This window comes from Python bivittatus, unplaced genomic scaffold, assembly GCF_059951505.1.
Source record: "Python bivittatus isolate LINGU-HERP-01145 unplaced genomic scaffold, Pbiv_v1 ctg000690_np1212, whole genome shotgun sequence".
In the NCBI taxonomy this organism is placed as follows: domain Eukaryota; kingdom Metazoa; phylum Chordata; class Lepidosauria; order Squamata; family Pythonidae; genus Python; species Python bivittatus.
Genome location: NW_028277096.1, coordinates 20860900 through 20874915, shown reverse-complemented (window position 1 = coordinate 20874915; position 14016 = coordinate 20860900). Strand labels below are relative to the sequence as shown.

The following is a 14016-nucleotide window of genomic DNA, read 5'->3' as shown; positions in this document are numbered from 1 at the left end:
CTTTAAAAAAGTTTTACCTGACATAGATACTATAGAGTTTGAAGGCATGGAAGATAACAAAATTTAAATTGCCAAAATGGGAACACAGTCCAAAAGACAAATCAAGAAAAGGATCTGGACATGGAACAGCTGCGACAAGAAATCCTGGACAATGCCTCTTTATGGGATTTACAAAGTAGGCTGGTGAAAACTTTGAAGACTCCTTTTAAATACCAAAGAATGATGAAAGATCAAGTCCTGTGAGGCCATAAGAATGATTTAAAGGTCAAGATTATGCAGAACAAAAAGAAGGAATATAAAGTTGGACTATCTGACCAGGGATAAACTATTTGCTTGATATTTCTGGTAACTCATAATGGACTTTTTGCTGAACTAGGATTGCATATAGATAAAAATTAGGCTATGGGGAGAAGAGTTTTTTTTTATTAGTAACTTTCAAAGAGGGTGAAAAGTTAGTATATTAGCTTATGCTTGGTGTGATGAAGGTTGGAAGCGACTACTTTATTATTGTCCTTGTGGCCTTTTTCTTTTTTACTTTTCTACTTTTCTATTTTTTTTCTTTTCTTTTTCTTTTTTCTGCACCTTCTAAACTTTTCTTTTTTCTTCTAGTTTAGTTTGTATTAGTTTTTCCTATGTTTATTAAAAACTTCAGTAAAATTATTAAAACAAACATAAGGTGGTCGCTACTAATAAAGCTTGTCCTCCGCTTCATGGTCCCTTGATTTCTCATGGGAGGGGACAGTCCCGAAGGTAACCGGGAGCCAAGCCATAAAGGACTTTATAAGTCAAAACCAGTACTTTGAATTTGGCTGGTAAACAACTGATAGTTAGTGCAGTGTTGAGAGAGTATATGTGTTTTTCTCCCTCTCTCTTCTATGATCTGAGAACTGAACGGGTTATTCCAATGAAACTGAATGGTGGGAGATACAGGACATCTGAAATGAAATGCGATTTCACATAGTACAGGTTAAACTCACACAGTGCCTGGTTAAATTGACCAGCGCAAGATATGGTAATGGTTGAGCAACTTATATCCCTTTTAAGGTGACTTTAACAAATTCCTAGGTGATACGGCTATTGTTCGCTATAAACTCCATGGCTAGGGAAATTGTGTGTGTGTGTGTGTTCCCCGTGTCTTGCTTGTGAATTTCCCAGAAGCAACGAGTTGATCACTAGTTAAAACAGAGGGCTGAAGTGATGAATTATAATCCTTTGTTTTGACTCAGGCCAATTCTAAATGCCGGTTTTCTCTGTTGCTCGTATCAGGGTCAAGGTACAGACCGACTGCTGTCAACCGAATCCCACGATGAAGTCACTAACATTCTGCAGCAACCGTTGGCCCTTGGCTACTTCGTCTCAACTGCTAAAGCAGGTCCGTTGCCTGACTGGTTTTGGTCGGCATGCCCTCAAGCACAAAATCAGTGTCCTCTGTTTCTTAAGGTAATGCGCTCCCCTGCTTGGGGATGGGATGGGAGAGGTGTTTTTAGAAGATTATGTGAAAAACAGCCGAGTAAAAGCCATAAGACAGTGTATCCTTTTCTTTTTATCATGTTATTTCTGAGGGACAGTTTTTGTAGGCTCAGTGAGAGAAAGGAAGAGTGTCGTGATAATGGCAGGTAGGAAATGGGTGTCCTGTATATTAACAACACAGCAGTAAACTATGTTCATGAAATGTACAGTTTGCTGCTGCTTTTACAAAGCGGGAGGGACCGTCTGTCCCTCTGCCCAAGGAGGTAACAGCCACAAGACTTAGGCCAGTTTTGTCCAAACTTGGCTACTTTAAGATGAGTGGACTTCAACTCCCAGAATTCCCCAGCCAGCCATGCTGGCTGGGGAATTCTGGGAGTTGAAGTCCACTCATCTTAAAATGGCCAAGTTTGGACAACACTGACTTAGGCAATGACTGAGGACTCTCAGCATAGAACTGCTGCCTTCCAGAAGCATCTCCCACTCACTGAAGCTTAAACAGTGGAGAAGGTGGGGAGCCTTTTCCGCTTTGCAGCCAAGCACGCTGACAGTCAGTTTCCGGAAGCAAGGATTAGGCCTTTGCCAGAACATTCTGGAGCCCTTGGCTGGTCCCTGGTAGTCTTCCCCTCAGACCAAGCTAGATGACTCAATTAAAGCTGTTTTCTGCACTTGGAGAGAAGGAAGGGAATGCCCCTGGCTGAGGAAAGAGGATAATGCCTGGAAGCAGGAAGGCTGTCCTGTGTCATATGCTGGGTCTGGAGATTTGAGGATTTGAGGCATTGATTCTTTTTGAGGAAAATGGTAGTACAGCTTTTCTTGCTTTAGTGACTTGTAAATGCCTGGAAGGCCCTGGAGGTGGGAATGCTGTATACTGCCTTAAATAAAGGTAATCTTCTGTTCTGTCCTTCCTTAACAATTGAGACCTGGGATCTCTGAACCCAAACATCCCTTTTCGAGAACATAGGAGTAACAGCATAATCATGGTTTTATTGTTTTATGCAATAGCTTTGGTAGGTTTTTTGTTATAATTTTTTCTCATCTGATTGGAGAAGGTGAGATGAAAATAAAACCCTGGATGGAAGATAGATAGATAGATAGATAGATAGATAGATAGATAGATAGATAGATAGATAGATAGATAGATAGATAGATAGATAGATAGATAGATAGATTTAGAATTACAGAGATACTTGGTAGGGGGACTTAAGCTGGACGTTATCAAAGTGATAGTCCAACTCAGTGTTTCTCAAGCTTGGCAGTTTGAAGATGTATGGACTTCAGCTCCTGGGATGCTGACTGGGGAATTCTGGGAATTGAAGTCCATACATCTTCAAACTGCCAAGGGTGAGAAACATCAGTCCAACTCTTCTGGTGGCCACCAAGTTGAAAGGAGGCTGGATGGAATGAACAGGGGCTCTGTGATTCAAGGGGTTTTCTATGTCCTGTTCCTAGGTGGTACAGGTGGCAGCTTCTGTCTTTGTGTCCCAACACCGTAGTAGCCACCAACAATGAGTAAGGTGGCATTATTAGGCAGGGCTTGGTTGCACATTTTTATGGGGCTTCTTTTTAAACATTTTCAGGCAATTTAATTCCAAGGCCTAAACTACAATTCATAGTATTTAGTATGTAGTATCATAGTATTCTGAGATTTTGCCCCATAGATAGAACATCCGTTGCAGATTGAAATGGGAGAGATGGATCATATGAGCTTTATATTGAACACTGATCCTAGGCTTTGGATTTTTCTTCAAGGCTTCTTTGCACCTCCATGTGCCTTCAGTGCAATCGGACGAGCTACTTCACAGTAAACACTCCCACCCTCTTGACTCAAATCAAACTTCCGATGTCCTCAGGTATGCTTGTTCACTGTGTGTGTAGGTGTGCTTGTCAGAGAAATGTAGTCATTATTTTCATTACTTTAAGATCCACTACTTGGCATATCTCTATTTTAACCTGTCAGTAGTTTCCTTTTGTTCATTTATTTTGCCTAGTTCATTTATTGACCTAGTCCCCAGTCAGAACTTGATGGATTGAGGTACTCTGCACAATTATTTAGAAGGTTTAGAGCAGTGTTTCTCAACTGTGGCAACTTTAAGATGGGTGGACTTCAACTCCCAGAATTCCCCAGCAAGCAGGCTGGCTGAAGAATTCTGGGAGTTGAAGTCCACTCATCTTAAAGTTGCTAAGATTGAGAAACACTGGTTTAGAGTTTGCCTTTTGTTTGGAACTCTCGAAAGGTGGCTTACAATAGATTGTAATAATGTACTTCTGCAGTTTGGTGGCCTAAGTTCCCTGGTTGCTGGGTGACCCATAATAGCCTTCCTTTCAACTCTGCAGCCTGAGTATTCTTCCTGATGGGAGAAGCAAGGGAAGAGCCAGGCATCTCAGAGCTGATTGTCCTTTGGCCAATGGATAGGGCCTTTTCCATGCTGTTTTTCTCGCAATACCTCTTGCCATTCCACAGTTAATTTTACCAGTATCATCTGGGCTAAATGAAACTCTATATCTCCTGGCTGATGTTCAGATTCTTTTATGTGTACAACGACAGTTTGCTTCTGGATACTGGAAGTTGAGTAATTGGATTTTACCCGTTGAACCTTTCTGAAAATGAAAAGACCTTCCTTAATGATAACCTGGGTGATTTGTTGATTTATTTCTGTCTTAGGTTTGTGTTGGAACAGTACAATGCACTCTCGTGGCTAACCTGTGATCCTGCGACCCAGGACCGGCGGTCGTGTCTCCCAATTCACTTTGTGGTGCTGAACCAGTTGTATAACTTTATCATGAATATGCTGTGATCTTTATCTGAACTGAGCAAGATGAAGAAAAACACAACAACAGAAAGGGAAAACAGGATTCCACTGCAGGACTCAGTTAATTCTTCTCTGTAACGTCATTTTGTGATGGGGGGTGGAGGGCGGGGGGCTGTTAATCATTCTTCATCAGTTCCAAGGAAAAATGGATTCTGACTTTTGGTGGGGAGGTGCATAACCTGGTTGTCTGGTCCCCTCCCCCCTTTTTCGTTGTTGTATTGCCTATATCTGACTGACCAAACTGGTGAACTGGTCAGTCAGCATGTATTATAATGCATCTTTTTAGTAGCCAAGTATCCATTCTCCCCCCACCCATCAACCTGTCACAGTATTTGTGAAGAGTTTATGAGCCATAGGCCCCTGCCATGTTAATGAATATTTTAAAAAGAATGAGCATGGAGACCATAAAAAGATGAATGAGGGAGGAAAAACAAAATTTGTTGACCGCTTTTGGAACATTGCAATGTTCTTGTATTGGATTATAGTATCTAGTATTCAAAAAAAAAATGCCTGCATCTCTTATTTATTGTAAGTTTTTAAATGTATAAATTGTCTTATATTTCTTAACCTCTTTTATAAAAAAAAATTTCCTAGAAGGTTTATACCGCCTTCTTGCTTTAAAGCAATTGGTCTAAAATTATATCTGTAATCGTCTTAATTGAAAGTTGCGGTAGGTTGCTTTTAGAGTATTATTTTTTTGTAAGCGGGTCGGGGGGGTTGGGGACAGCAAAAATTTGTATTTGGTCTTGTTGTACAGTTTAATGGGGAATATAGGAAGTGGGATAGAAATGTCCATACCATTGTGTGTGGGAGATTTACAGCTAAGCTGTAGTTGCAGATTATACGTGTACAGTAATGAAGTTCACTGTGTTTATATAAAATTGAAGAAAAAAAAAGGTACCAGGTCTTACAGCAATTTTATATCACACATTTGCAGAGTTAACATAATGGCAATATATTAAAAAGTGATATTGTTAGGTGGTTTAACTTGTAGTGAGAATTTAAAGAAGAAAATAATAATAAATTGTTTTATTTTATTTTATTTTATTTTATTGGTATTTTTGTTGAGGGCCGAGACTAACTTTTGCAGGTCCCTTCCTGTTTCTCAAGGAAGGAGGATGTGCTTTACTACAAGGACCCTCTACTGTTTTTCCCTGTGTGCATTTTAGCCAAGACAGAATCTGTGTCATCTGATGAAATTGCGACACTTTTTTCTAAGAAAAGAAATCCTTCCCCTCAATAAACTGTGTCACTTTCATTTTCAAGTATTTGTGTTCATCACTAATCACACTTCTCAGCGTCTGAATTGTGGGGAAATTGCTCCAATCATAAACCTTTCTCTTTCAGGTTGAATTGTTAGATTAGCTCTAGCTATTTTACAAATGCTAAAAACAATTGCAGCTGCAACAAAAACCAGGTTGATTTTGATTTCTGAAGACTGCAATTTGTTCTTGATTTAAATAGAATTTCACTAGATTCTTACTTTCAGAATTGATTCCACTAATGTGAGTTCTGTCTTCTTTTTTTTTTTTAAAAAAAACACCCTACTTCTCTCCATGTTTGCACGTTATAGTGGAAACTCTAGGCTTACCTGTACACAGCCTTTCTTCTTTTAACTAAGCATTTCTGCCCTGGTGTGATGAAAACATAAGAAAAGGATGTGAAAAACCATGAACTGTTCACTGCTACTTCCATCTCTTTCTTTCAGTAGACCCTTTACTTCCTATCTTCCTCTTCTATGACATGTCCAATCTGTCACCGTTCCTTATGTTCCTACAGACTTACTTTTCTCTCCTGTTTTCCATAGCTGCTTTCAAGTTTGCTATGGCCATTCATGTCTACGTGTCCACTGTGACACTTGGTTTAGTGGGCTAGGTTTACATCAAGATGTTGATTCTGAACATTGTGTGATATGTAAAATCATGGAAGTGGCATCAGTCACCCTCGTGGCTATGCGGGGACTTGGAAAAGCAGTTCTTGCTGCCATCCTGCTGGAGAAATGTGGCTATTCTTAACCTTTTGGGGAGCAATATCTAGTCTTACTGAGCAAGGAAGCCTTTGAAGAGTGAAATACATGAACTCCAATGAAACTTTAGGGCAGGGTTTCTCAACCTTGGCAACCTCAAGATGCGTGGCCTTCAGCTCCCAGAATCCCCCAGCCAGCATGTGGGAGTTGAAGTCCACACATTTTGAAGTTGCCAAGGTTGAGAAACCCTGCTTTAGAGCCTGTATCTCTATGAGGCTCCTGTGTAAGTCTCAGCAAAGGATTAGATGTGATATAGCAATCTGGTTGGCTTGGTTTTATATTGTATTCTGAATCTCCAATTTCTTTACAAGGTCTCAAAACGATCAAGTGTTCATCTGGCCTCAGTTTCATCAGCTGTTGAAATCACGTTAAGCAAATATTTAACCAAGGAGTGTTTATTTGTCCTCCAAATAGTGAATTGAGGTATACAAGTGGGGAGATGGAATCCATACTAGCAAGTTTTCTTAATGTGCAACAAAACTGCCAATGAAAAATTTCCCATTATCATCGTCAAAAGTACCCAAAGCGCCATATTTTGATATTGTTACAAGATGGGAGTGATTAATATTTTTATGTGTTACTCACTATAGAAGAGAGAGCTATGATCAGCAGTTAGTTTTCCTCACAAGAGGCTGAAGCTTTTTAGATGCAATTAAATCTCTTGAATGAGTGCGACATAACCAAGTCCAAATTTGAAATAGCCAGATTTCTCTTCATATTTTTCCTCTTCGTTGCATTGCATCTAGAACACTGTGTTGGGAAATTAAGTATTAACGTTAAATGCTTTTCAGCTCCTTTTTGCTTCTGACCCCTTTGCTTCTAAACAGTTGAACTAAAGTTGTTTGGCTGTTTTTGCACTTGCCAAAGTTAGAATTCTGTCACGTCTGATGGATTTCAGTGGGGAACTTTAAAATGTGTTCAGAATTTTTCATTAAAATCAGTAGGACTTAAAAGCAGTAACACTGTGCCTTTTTGTTGTAGTCTGAGCCTAATTTATATGGCCTATCCTGTATTTTATGTGGCCATTTCTTCGATCGATCGATTGATCGATCAATCAGTTAAATATTGTGGATAATTATTTCATCTGCATTCCCACTGTGGCCTGGCTTTTTCTGACCTGCCTACAGCACAGCCATCTGGAAACATGCTTTGAATTTTTTGTAAAAAAAATTCAAATATTTTTTTTTAATTCAAGATGCCCTTTGTATTCATTTTCTAGGAAACAGAGTTCCCATTTGGTCCTCTTTTTGCGATCAGGTTCCCACTTGCTGTTTCACTTCTTAGGTGGTGATTAGAAAATGGACCTTTGGAGGTAAAGTGCTATAAGCACCATGGGAGCATTTGAGGTATGTGGAAATCAGGGTTGATTGTTGACCGGCTAAGCTGGACTCAGAGAAATGATAAAGGAAGAAATATCAACTTTGGACGCAGCTTATTGCAAGGAAATATCCAATGCGTTCTGGGCTAAATCAGCAAAATTAACAGAGTGTTAGTTTTTGCTATTAGAAGCATTGCCTAACCTGATTGCTACTGAGCTGTAGTGTTGATTCATTTTCTAACCTAGAACCTGTCAATGGCCTCTCTTCTGTCTTTCCATTTCTCGGGCACTGTACTTCTTTACTTGCTGTTTGTCCGACCCAGGCTGAAAAGTGGTTAAGAGACTTCCGTGGACTGATCGGAAAGGTCAGGTGTTTATGTTTCTCATTAGAAGAGGTGCAGAACCGCCGGATCCTCTCCATGCATGACCACCTCTTGATTGGAAGCAGTTTGCAATAAGTATCTGTTTCACCCAACAGATGTCCTGCTTATAAAACGAGAAGGCCAGCTGCCAGATCTTATTCAGATCTAGAACTTAATGGGCCAGCTCCAACGAGGCATGGAGAGAACACCGTGTCCCTCCAGATATACTTTGGCAAGTTGGAGAAACCTTTGTAACTGGGACACATGGGGAGGAGAACAGCGACACCTTGGATGCAGCCTACGCATAAATGTATATACGCTTGTGTGTGAGAGAGTAATAATTCCACACACATATTACAAACTCAAGATAAAATATATGGAGGCGTGCAATATTTTAATAGGGTCTAGAATCTAAATCCATCTATGCTTTTTTCTGATTTGAGATTTGGGGGCTCTGTCACATCGAGAAATGGCAACCTTACCATCTGACTACTTAATTTACTTGAACTGGGGACTTATCTGTACACCCCAGTGGACACCTCACTGGATGGTCAGAGGTGACAGCAGCATTTGAGGAAATCCAATTGGTTGTCTCTGCAGTTAAAGCATGGACTGCAAATCCTGGCTAATTTTAAGTTGCTCATCTGACACATCCAGCAGTATGACATGATTAACCAAATATTAATCCATATTCCTTGTTCTTCCGTAATATATCTATTTTGAATAAAGACATACTTTCCTGGTTTAGGTAACATTTTTAAGGCCGTGCATTTCTATGGAAAGTTGTAGATAGGTTTTATGAAGCGTTTTTGTCTAACTGCAGTGTAAAACCATGGTATTTGAACACATTCAGATACAAACTGGTTCAGAATGTTGCACCCTGCGGTTTCCTGTACAGTACAGCAGTCCTGGGGCATTACTATTCTGTTAATATTTAACTGTGTCTATGAAAATGCTTCAGGCTGGGGTTTTCTTCTTCTTGGTGGGGTTCCTCAGTCAACTACTTTCTGCTAGAGAGAACTTGGACATGATTTCTCAAGATCGTCCAATGAATGAATTTTATACATGGTGTTTGACCTTTTATGCCCCAGTAGAATGGATTTTTCCACCCCAGCCTCCTCCTAGTACTTCAAAACCCCAGGGCAGAGTAGTGTTGTGGGAGAAGAAGAACAAAGGAGGATTGTCCCTCTGAGTGGAAGTCAACTCACATGCAATTGGCTCTGTGATCTTGAAAATAGTGTCTGTTTCCAATGAGGTGAAGACCTCAACGTACAAGAAATATCATTAGTTTGCTCCTGTTGCTGTAACAGTAACATTTCAGTTGAAGAAAATAAAATCATCAGGGTCAAACTTTTCAAGGAAATGTTAATGGGTAACTAGCAGGTTTTCCAAATAACTTGGAATTAAAAGCAGCATAGTTCCTGGATATGGGAGTTTCACAGCTGTTCTTTTTTTTTAAAAAAAAGCTGGGTCACTTTAAGGAATGGGAGAAGAGCTTTTTCAACAGTATCATTTAATGGTCCAAGTAACTTTCTTTATTTAACACAATAAATGGGATGAAATAATAAAATAAGGAACAAACTGTTGTTGCAGAATGCCAAGTTGTACAAATTGTGATTAAGGAAATGGAAACAAGTTTATACTTAAAAAAAAAATCAAATGGAATAAATTATTCATGAAGCCTTCCTTGATTTTCATGTCTTGATTTCGGAAATGATATGTCTGACTTCTGAAAGACACACATGTATGCGCGCACACACTTTAGCTGTCATGCACTGAATTCAAAGCAGCATGTACCTCGAATGTGCCCTGTTTATCTCTACAACAACCCTGCATTGCACCAGGATTTGAGCCTGGATCTTCTCAGTCTTAGTCCAAAATTTACCAGTATACTCCCAAAGAACACTGCAGCTAGTGGCACATTATCTTGCACGCTGTTAGCCGCCAAGCGAAAAAGCAGCCAATGGGTCAACAACCAAAATGGAGAAAAAGACGGTCTTCAAATCCCGTCTGTCACATGTTTTAAATCAGTGTTTTTCAAACTTGGCAACTTTAAGATGTGTGCACTTCCACTCCCAGAATTCCCCAGCTGGCATGCTTTGAAGTTGAAGTCCATACATCTTAAAAGTTGCCAAGTTTGAAAAAAACAGTTCGAGAGTTAGTCCCAACTTCGCCCTGCCTGTAGTTAGACAAGTTGGCATTCCAGGCTCAGCTTTGCATCTGGTAGCAGCCCTCTGCTAGATGCCAAAGAAAGGACTCCAGTGTGACACAATGCAGAATTGCAGGCAGTCTACACATGGCCATTCCTAGCACAAGAATAACGTTCTGAAAGCAAGTTTAGATTTTAGGAGAGTGTGTGTGTGTGTATACACACACACACACACACGCAGTAGAGCCCTTGGACTAAAAAAAGTAAGCTAAGATACCCTCATGTTGATTTTGTCTTCTGGTGACTTCATGGATGCTATGATGCAGTTTTCTTGGCAACAGTGCAGAAATGGTTGTCATCACCCCTTGGGACATTTTTCTGCTTGGTATCCCTCAGTGGCCTCCTTTCCAGGTATTAACCAAGTCCAGCACTGCTCAGCTCCCAAAGCCCCACAAACTCAGCCTGGTATTGCCTCCTAGTGACTGTCAGTCCACAACATCACTTAATAGCTGTGGCTTGCTGTGGCCATCAGGACGAAGCCGAAGACCACCCTCCCTGCCACCACACGCGTGCCAGCCTTTATGAAGACGTTCTGCTTTTGCACTGTGTTACACCCCTCGTCCTGTTGCGTGTCCACACTAGAACCTAATTGTGGGGATGGGGTGGGAGCGCTTGCTGAGTTGGCTATTAATGTACAGGATTTCTTCTCTGGGCCCCTTTCCTTACCCTGGCAATATAAAAGACTTCCACCAAAATGCTCTTTTAATACAATCGATGCTCAAGGTACCAAGGATTGCATCTTGGTGAGCATCACGGCAACCTAAAACCCACCAATATTCCCCACGGTTTCAACAAGTTGCCCGCAACCTGGTGCCCTCCAGATGTGTATGTTGGGAATATAACTAGCCCCAGATTTTTTAAAAATTAATTTATTTAACAGATTTGTATGCCGCCTATCTTCCGAGATATAAACCTGGCTGGCTCACAGCAGTCATAAAAGGGGAGGGGGACATAAAAAGCATAAAAGGCAACCCAACAAGACATACCCGCCGCGCCAAACACAGCGCAACGCACGTATGTGCAACAACGATATAGCTTCCCTGAGCTCCAGCATCACATCGCATCACGCTTAGGCTTGCATCAATCTGTGGGCGGAAGAGAAGAGGCAAGGCGCCAATTCCGCCCTTAATTGGGTGGGGCTAGATGCTCCTCCCAGTTCTCACCGGAAGTGGCGTTTTCCTCCCCCGAGGAGGCATGGCCTCCCATTGGCGGAAGTAGAACTTTTTACCCCGGAAGTGGTGCTCTCCAGGCGTTTTCCCCCTGGCCGGGGCGGGTGGTTGTGCCGCGTTTTCTCGCTGGGAAAGAGCTCCGTTCTCCGAGCGGGTGGGGAAGTGGGGCTTCCCCTGTGAGGACGTCCCTGGGCCCTCTTCTTGCTTTCCCCCGCTTCTCCATATTAGGTTTATATCCCGCCTCTCCTTCAGGCGCTCGAGGGGGTGTTCATAGCGCTCCCTCCTGCTATTTCCCCCCACAACAACCCTGTGAGGTAGGTCGAGCTGAAGAGAGGGACTGGCCCCAAGTCCTCCAGGGGGCTTCCGTGGCTGAGGACGGACACGGACCTGGATCTCCGTGCTCCTAGCCCAACACCTGCAACACTGCACCAGCCTGGCTGTCATGACTGTTGTTTTTTTCCCCCCATTTTATATCTACTTACCCTTTTCTGATAAACATAAAACAACTTTCCTGCTTCTCCCTTCCCCCATGAAGTTCACAACAACCCTGTGAGGTAGGTCAGCCTTAGAGGGCAGGACATCCGGTGGGTTTCTTGTCCTCTTGCTCTCACTTGCTCTCCCCTTGCGTTCACGAGGGAAGAAGATATTTTGCGCTTGTTTGAGAAAAATAAAGCAAAATGCTTTTATTTTTTCATGTAATCACTGATAATTGCTCCATCCACATACATGGTATTTTATGTGTCAGTCTAAGAGAAGACAGATAGCAAAAGCAGAAGGATCAGGGCAAAGAGGATAAAGCTTGCAGTTGACCGGTACTTAGGGTCATTTATAATAGGAGATTGGCAGTTGTTTTCCATTGTACTTGAGTGATTTGATAAATATGCAGATTTATGTCATATTGCAAGATATTGTTAATCCAATCAGTTGCTCAGAAAAGCCTTGACTCAAACTTTTAAAAAGCTTTTTTCTTAGAACATATGAGAAATAGATTCCTGTATGACCAAAAGAAAAATTATTTAAGCACGTGCACATTTAAAATTGATAATATCGTGACACTGAGTGTCCCGTTTAGTACCATTTAATGTATAGTAGCACCATAGTGAACTTTTGGTGTTCAGTTGTAAGTACTGATTATTCAAGAAGGCTTACTGATTATTCAGGAATAGCTTAATAGTTTGATTAGTTCCTTTGCTATATCCTCACATTTGGTTCCTGGATAAGAAATTAAGGAAACTGGAAGGCACACAATATTGGTTGCTAAATTTCCAGACAGGTTTTTCCAGGGTCTCAAATTATAGAAGGGAAGAAGGGTTGCCATTTTTCATGGTATGGATTTATTTGGAGCATTCTGTATAATGTTTGCTTTTTCTATCTGTTGCTTTCCTCAATATATATCTTGACAGCTGCCATATTCATACTATAATAAAGCTGTTGGTCCATGGAGTAGCTACTGAATTACACAGTCACAGTTCCTTTTCTGGAATTTGTCCTGTGGATTTGACCGATTCGGTAGCAGCCCTTTTGTTTTCCAAACTATCTATCTATTGTGGTTTTCAGGCCCCCGTGCAAAATGGCGGAATGTTCAGGTCTTCAGTTTGTCAGCCCTTACGCTTTTGAAGCCATGCAAAAGGTGGATGTTGTGCGTTTAGCAGCGCTGAGTGACCCAGAGCTCCGACTATTGCTGCCATGCTTGGTGCGAATGGCTCTGTGTGCGCCAGCCGATCAGAGCCAGAGCTGGGCCCAGGACAAAAAGCTGATCCTCCGCCTGCTTTCAGGAGTAGAGGCCGTGAACTCCATTGTAGCCTTGCTGTCTGTGGACTTTCACGCTTTGGAACAGGATGCAAACAAAGAGCAACAGCTTAGGTAATGTCCCATGGTCCTGGTTTCCTCACAACAATAAAAAAAAAAGTGCTACAACAAATCATTATAATGAGTTAAAACAGCAGCAGTCAAATGAAAAACACAATGTATGAATGAAAGGAAGCCTTTTTAAATCACATCTGTTGATTGAAGAAAGTGAATTATGGAATATTTGTATGAAGTTGAAAATTGGTTGCTGAATGCGGTAAGATAGAAGTAAAACCTGTGTATGAATAAATAGATGGAGAATGGATTGACATTGAGCAGGGAATAAGACAAAGATGTTGGATGTCCCCTTGGTTTTTAATGTATTCATCAATGTGTGAAGTAAATTAAGAATGCTTACGATGCTAGAGAAGTGTTAGTTGAGAAAATGAAAGTCTATATACTTGTGTATGCAGGTGCTATTGGCTGAGAAGCTGAATGATTTGCAGCAAATATTGATAGATTGTATGACGAAACAGTATGAATCAGTACGACATGTATGAGAATTAATGAATCAAAGAATGAGGTAGTTGTGTTGATAGAGAGACTGGAGTGAACAATTGCAAATTTTACATAAAGAAGTACGTAAGGGTGTGTGTGTGTGTGCCTTCGAGTCAGCATTGACTCCTGGCAATTGCCTGGATAACTCCCTGCAGTTTTCTTGGCAAGATTTCAGAAGTGATTTGCCATTGCCTGCTTCCTAGGGCTGAGAGAAAATGACTGGCCCAAGGTCACTCGGCTGGCTTTGTGCCTCAACCAGGAGTCCGTGAGTTCTAGTCCCACCTTGGGCACAAAGCCAGCTGGATG

General features: G+C 41.3%; 2 protein-coding genes across 4 annotated transcripts in view; both read left to right on the top strand.

Moving 5' to 3' along the window:
- The window catches only part of MED13 (mediator complex subunit 13), a 117459-nt gene extending 112142 nt beyond the window's left edge, over window positions 1-5317 (top strand). For both annotated transcript variants that reach the window (XM_088152573.1, XM_088152571.1), the window contains exons 28-30: window positions 1267-1440; window positions 3220-3320; window positions 4133-5317. In XM_088152573.1, the coding sequence (XP_088008699.1) occupies window positions 1267-1440; window positions 3220-3320; window positions 4133-4265 (408 nt within the window). In that variant the 3' untranslated portion in view covers window positions 4266-5317. The remainder of the gene's footprint in view (window positions 1-1266; window positions 1441-3219; window positions 3321-4132) is intronic.
- A 6122-nt stretch (window positions 5318-11439) lies between these two features.
- The window catches only part of INTS2 (integrator complex subunit 2), a 36413-nt gene continuing 33836 nt past the window's right edge, over window positions 11440-14016 (top strand). The window contains exons 1-2 of one of the 2 annotated variants that reach the window (XM_007427226.4): window positions 11440-11678; window positions 12922-13227. In XM_007427226.4, coding sequence (XP_007427288.2) covers window positions 12935-13227 — 293 coding nt within the window. In that variant the 5' untranslated portion in view covers window positions 11440-11678; window positions 12922-12934. Of the gene's footprint in view, window positions 11919-12921; window positions 13228-14016 lie in introns of both variants that reach the window. The other variant, XM_025166062.2, reaches the window with a different exon arrangement.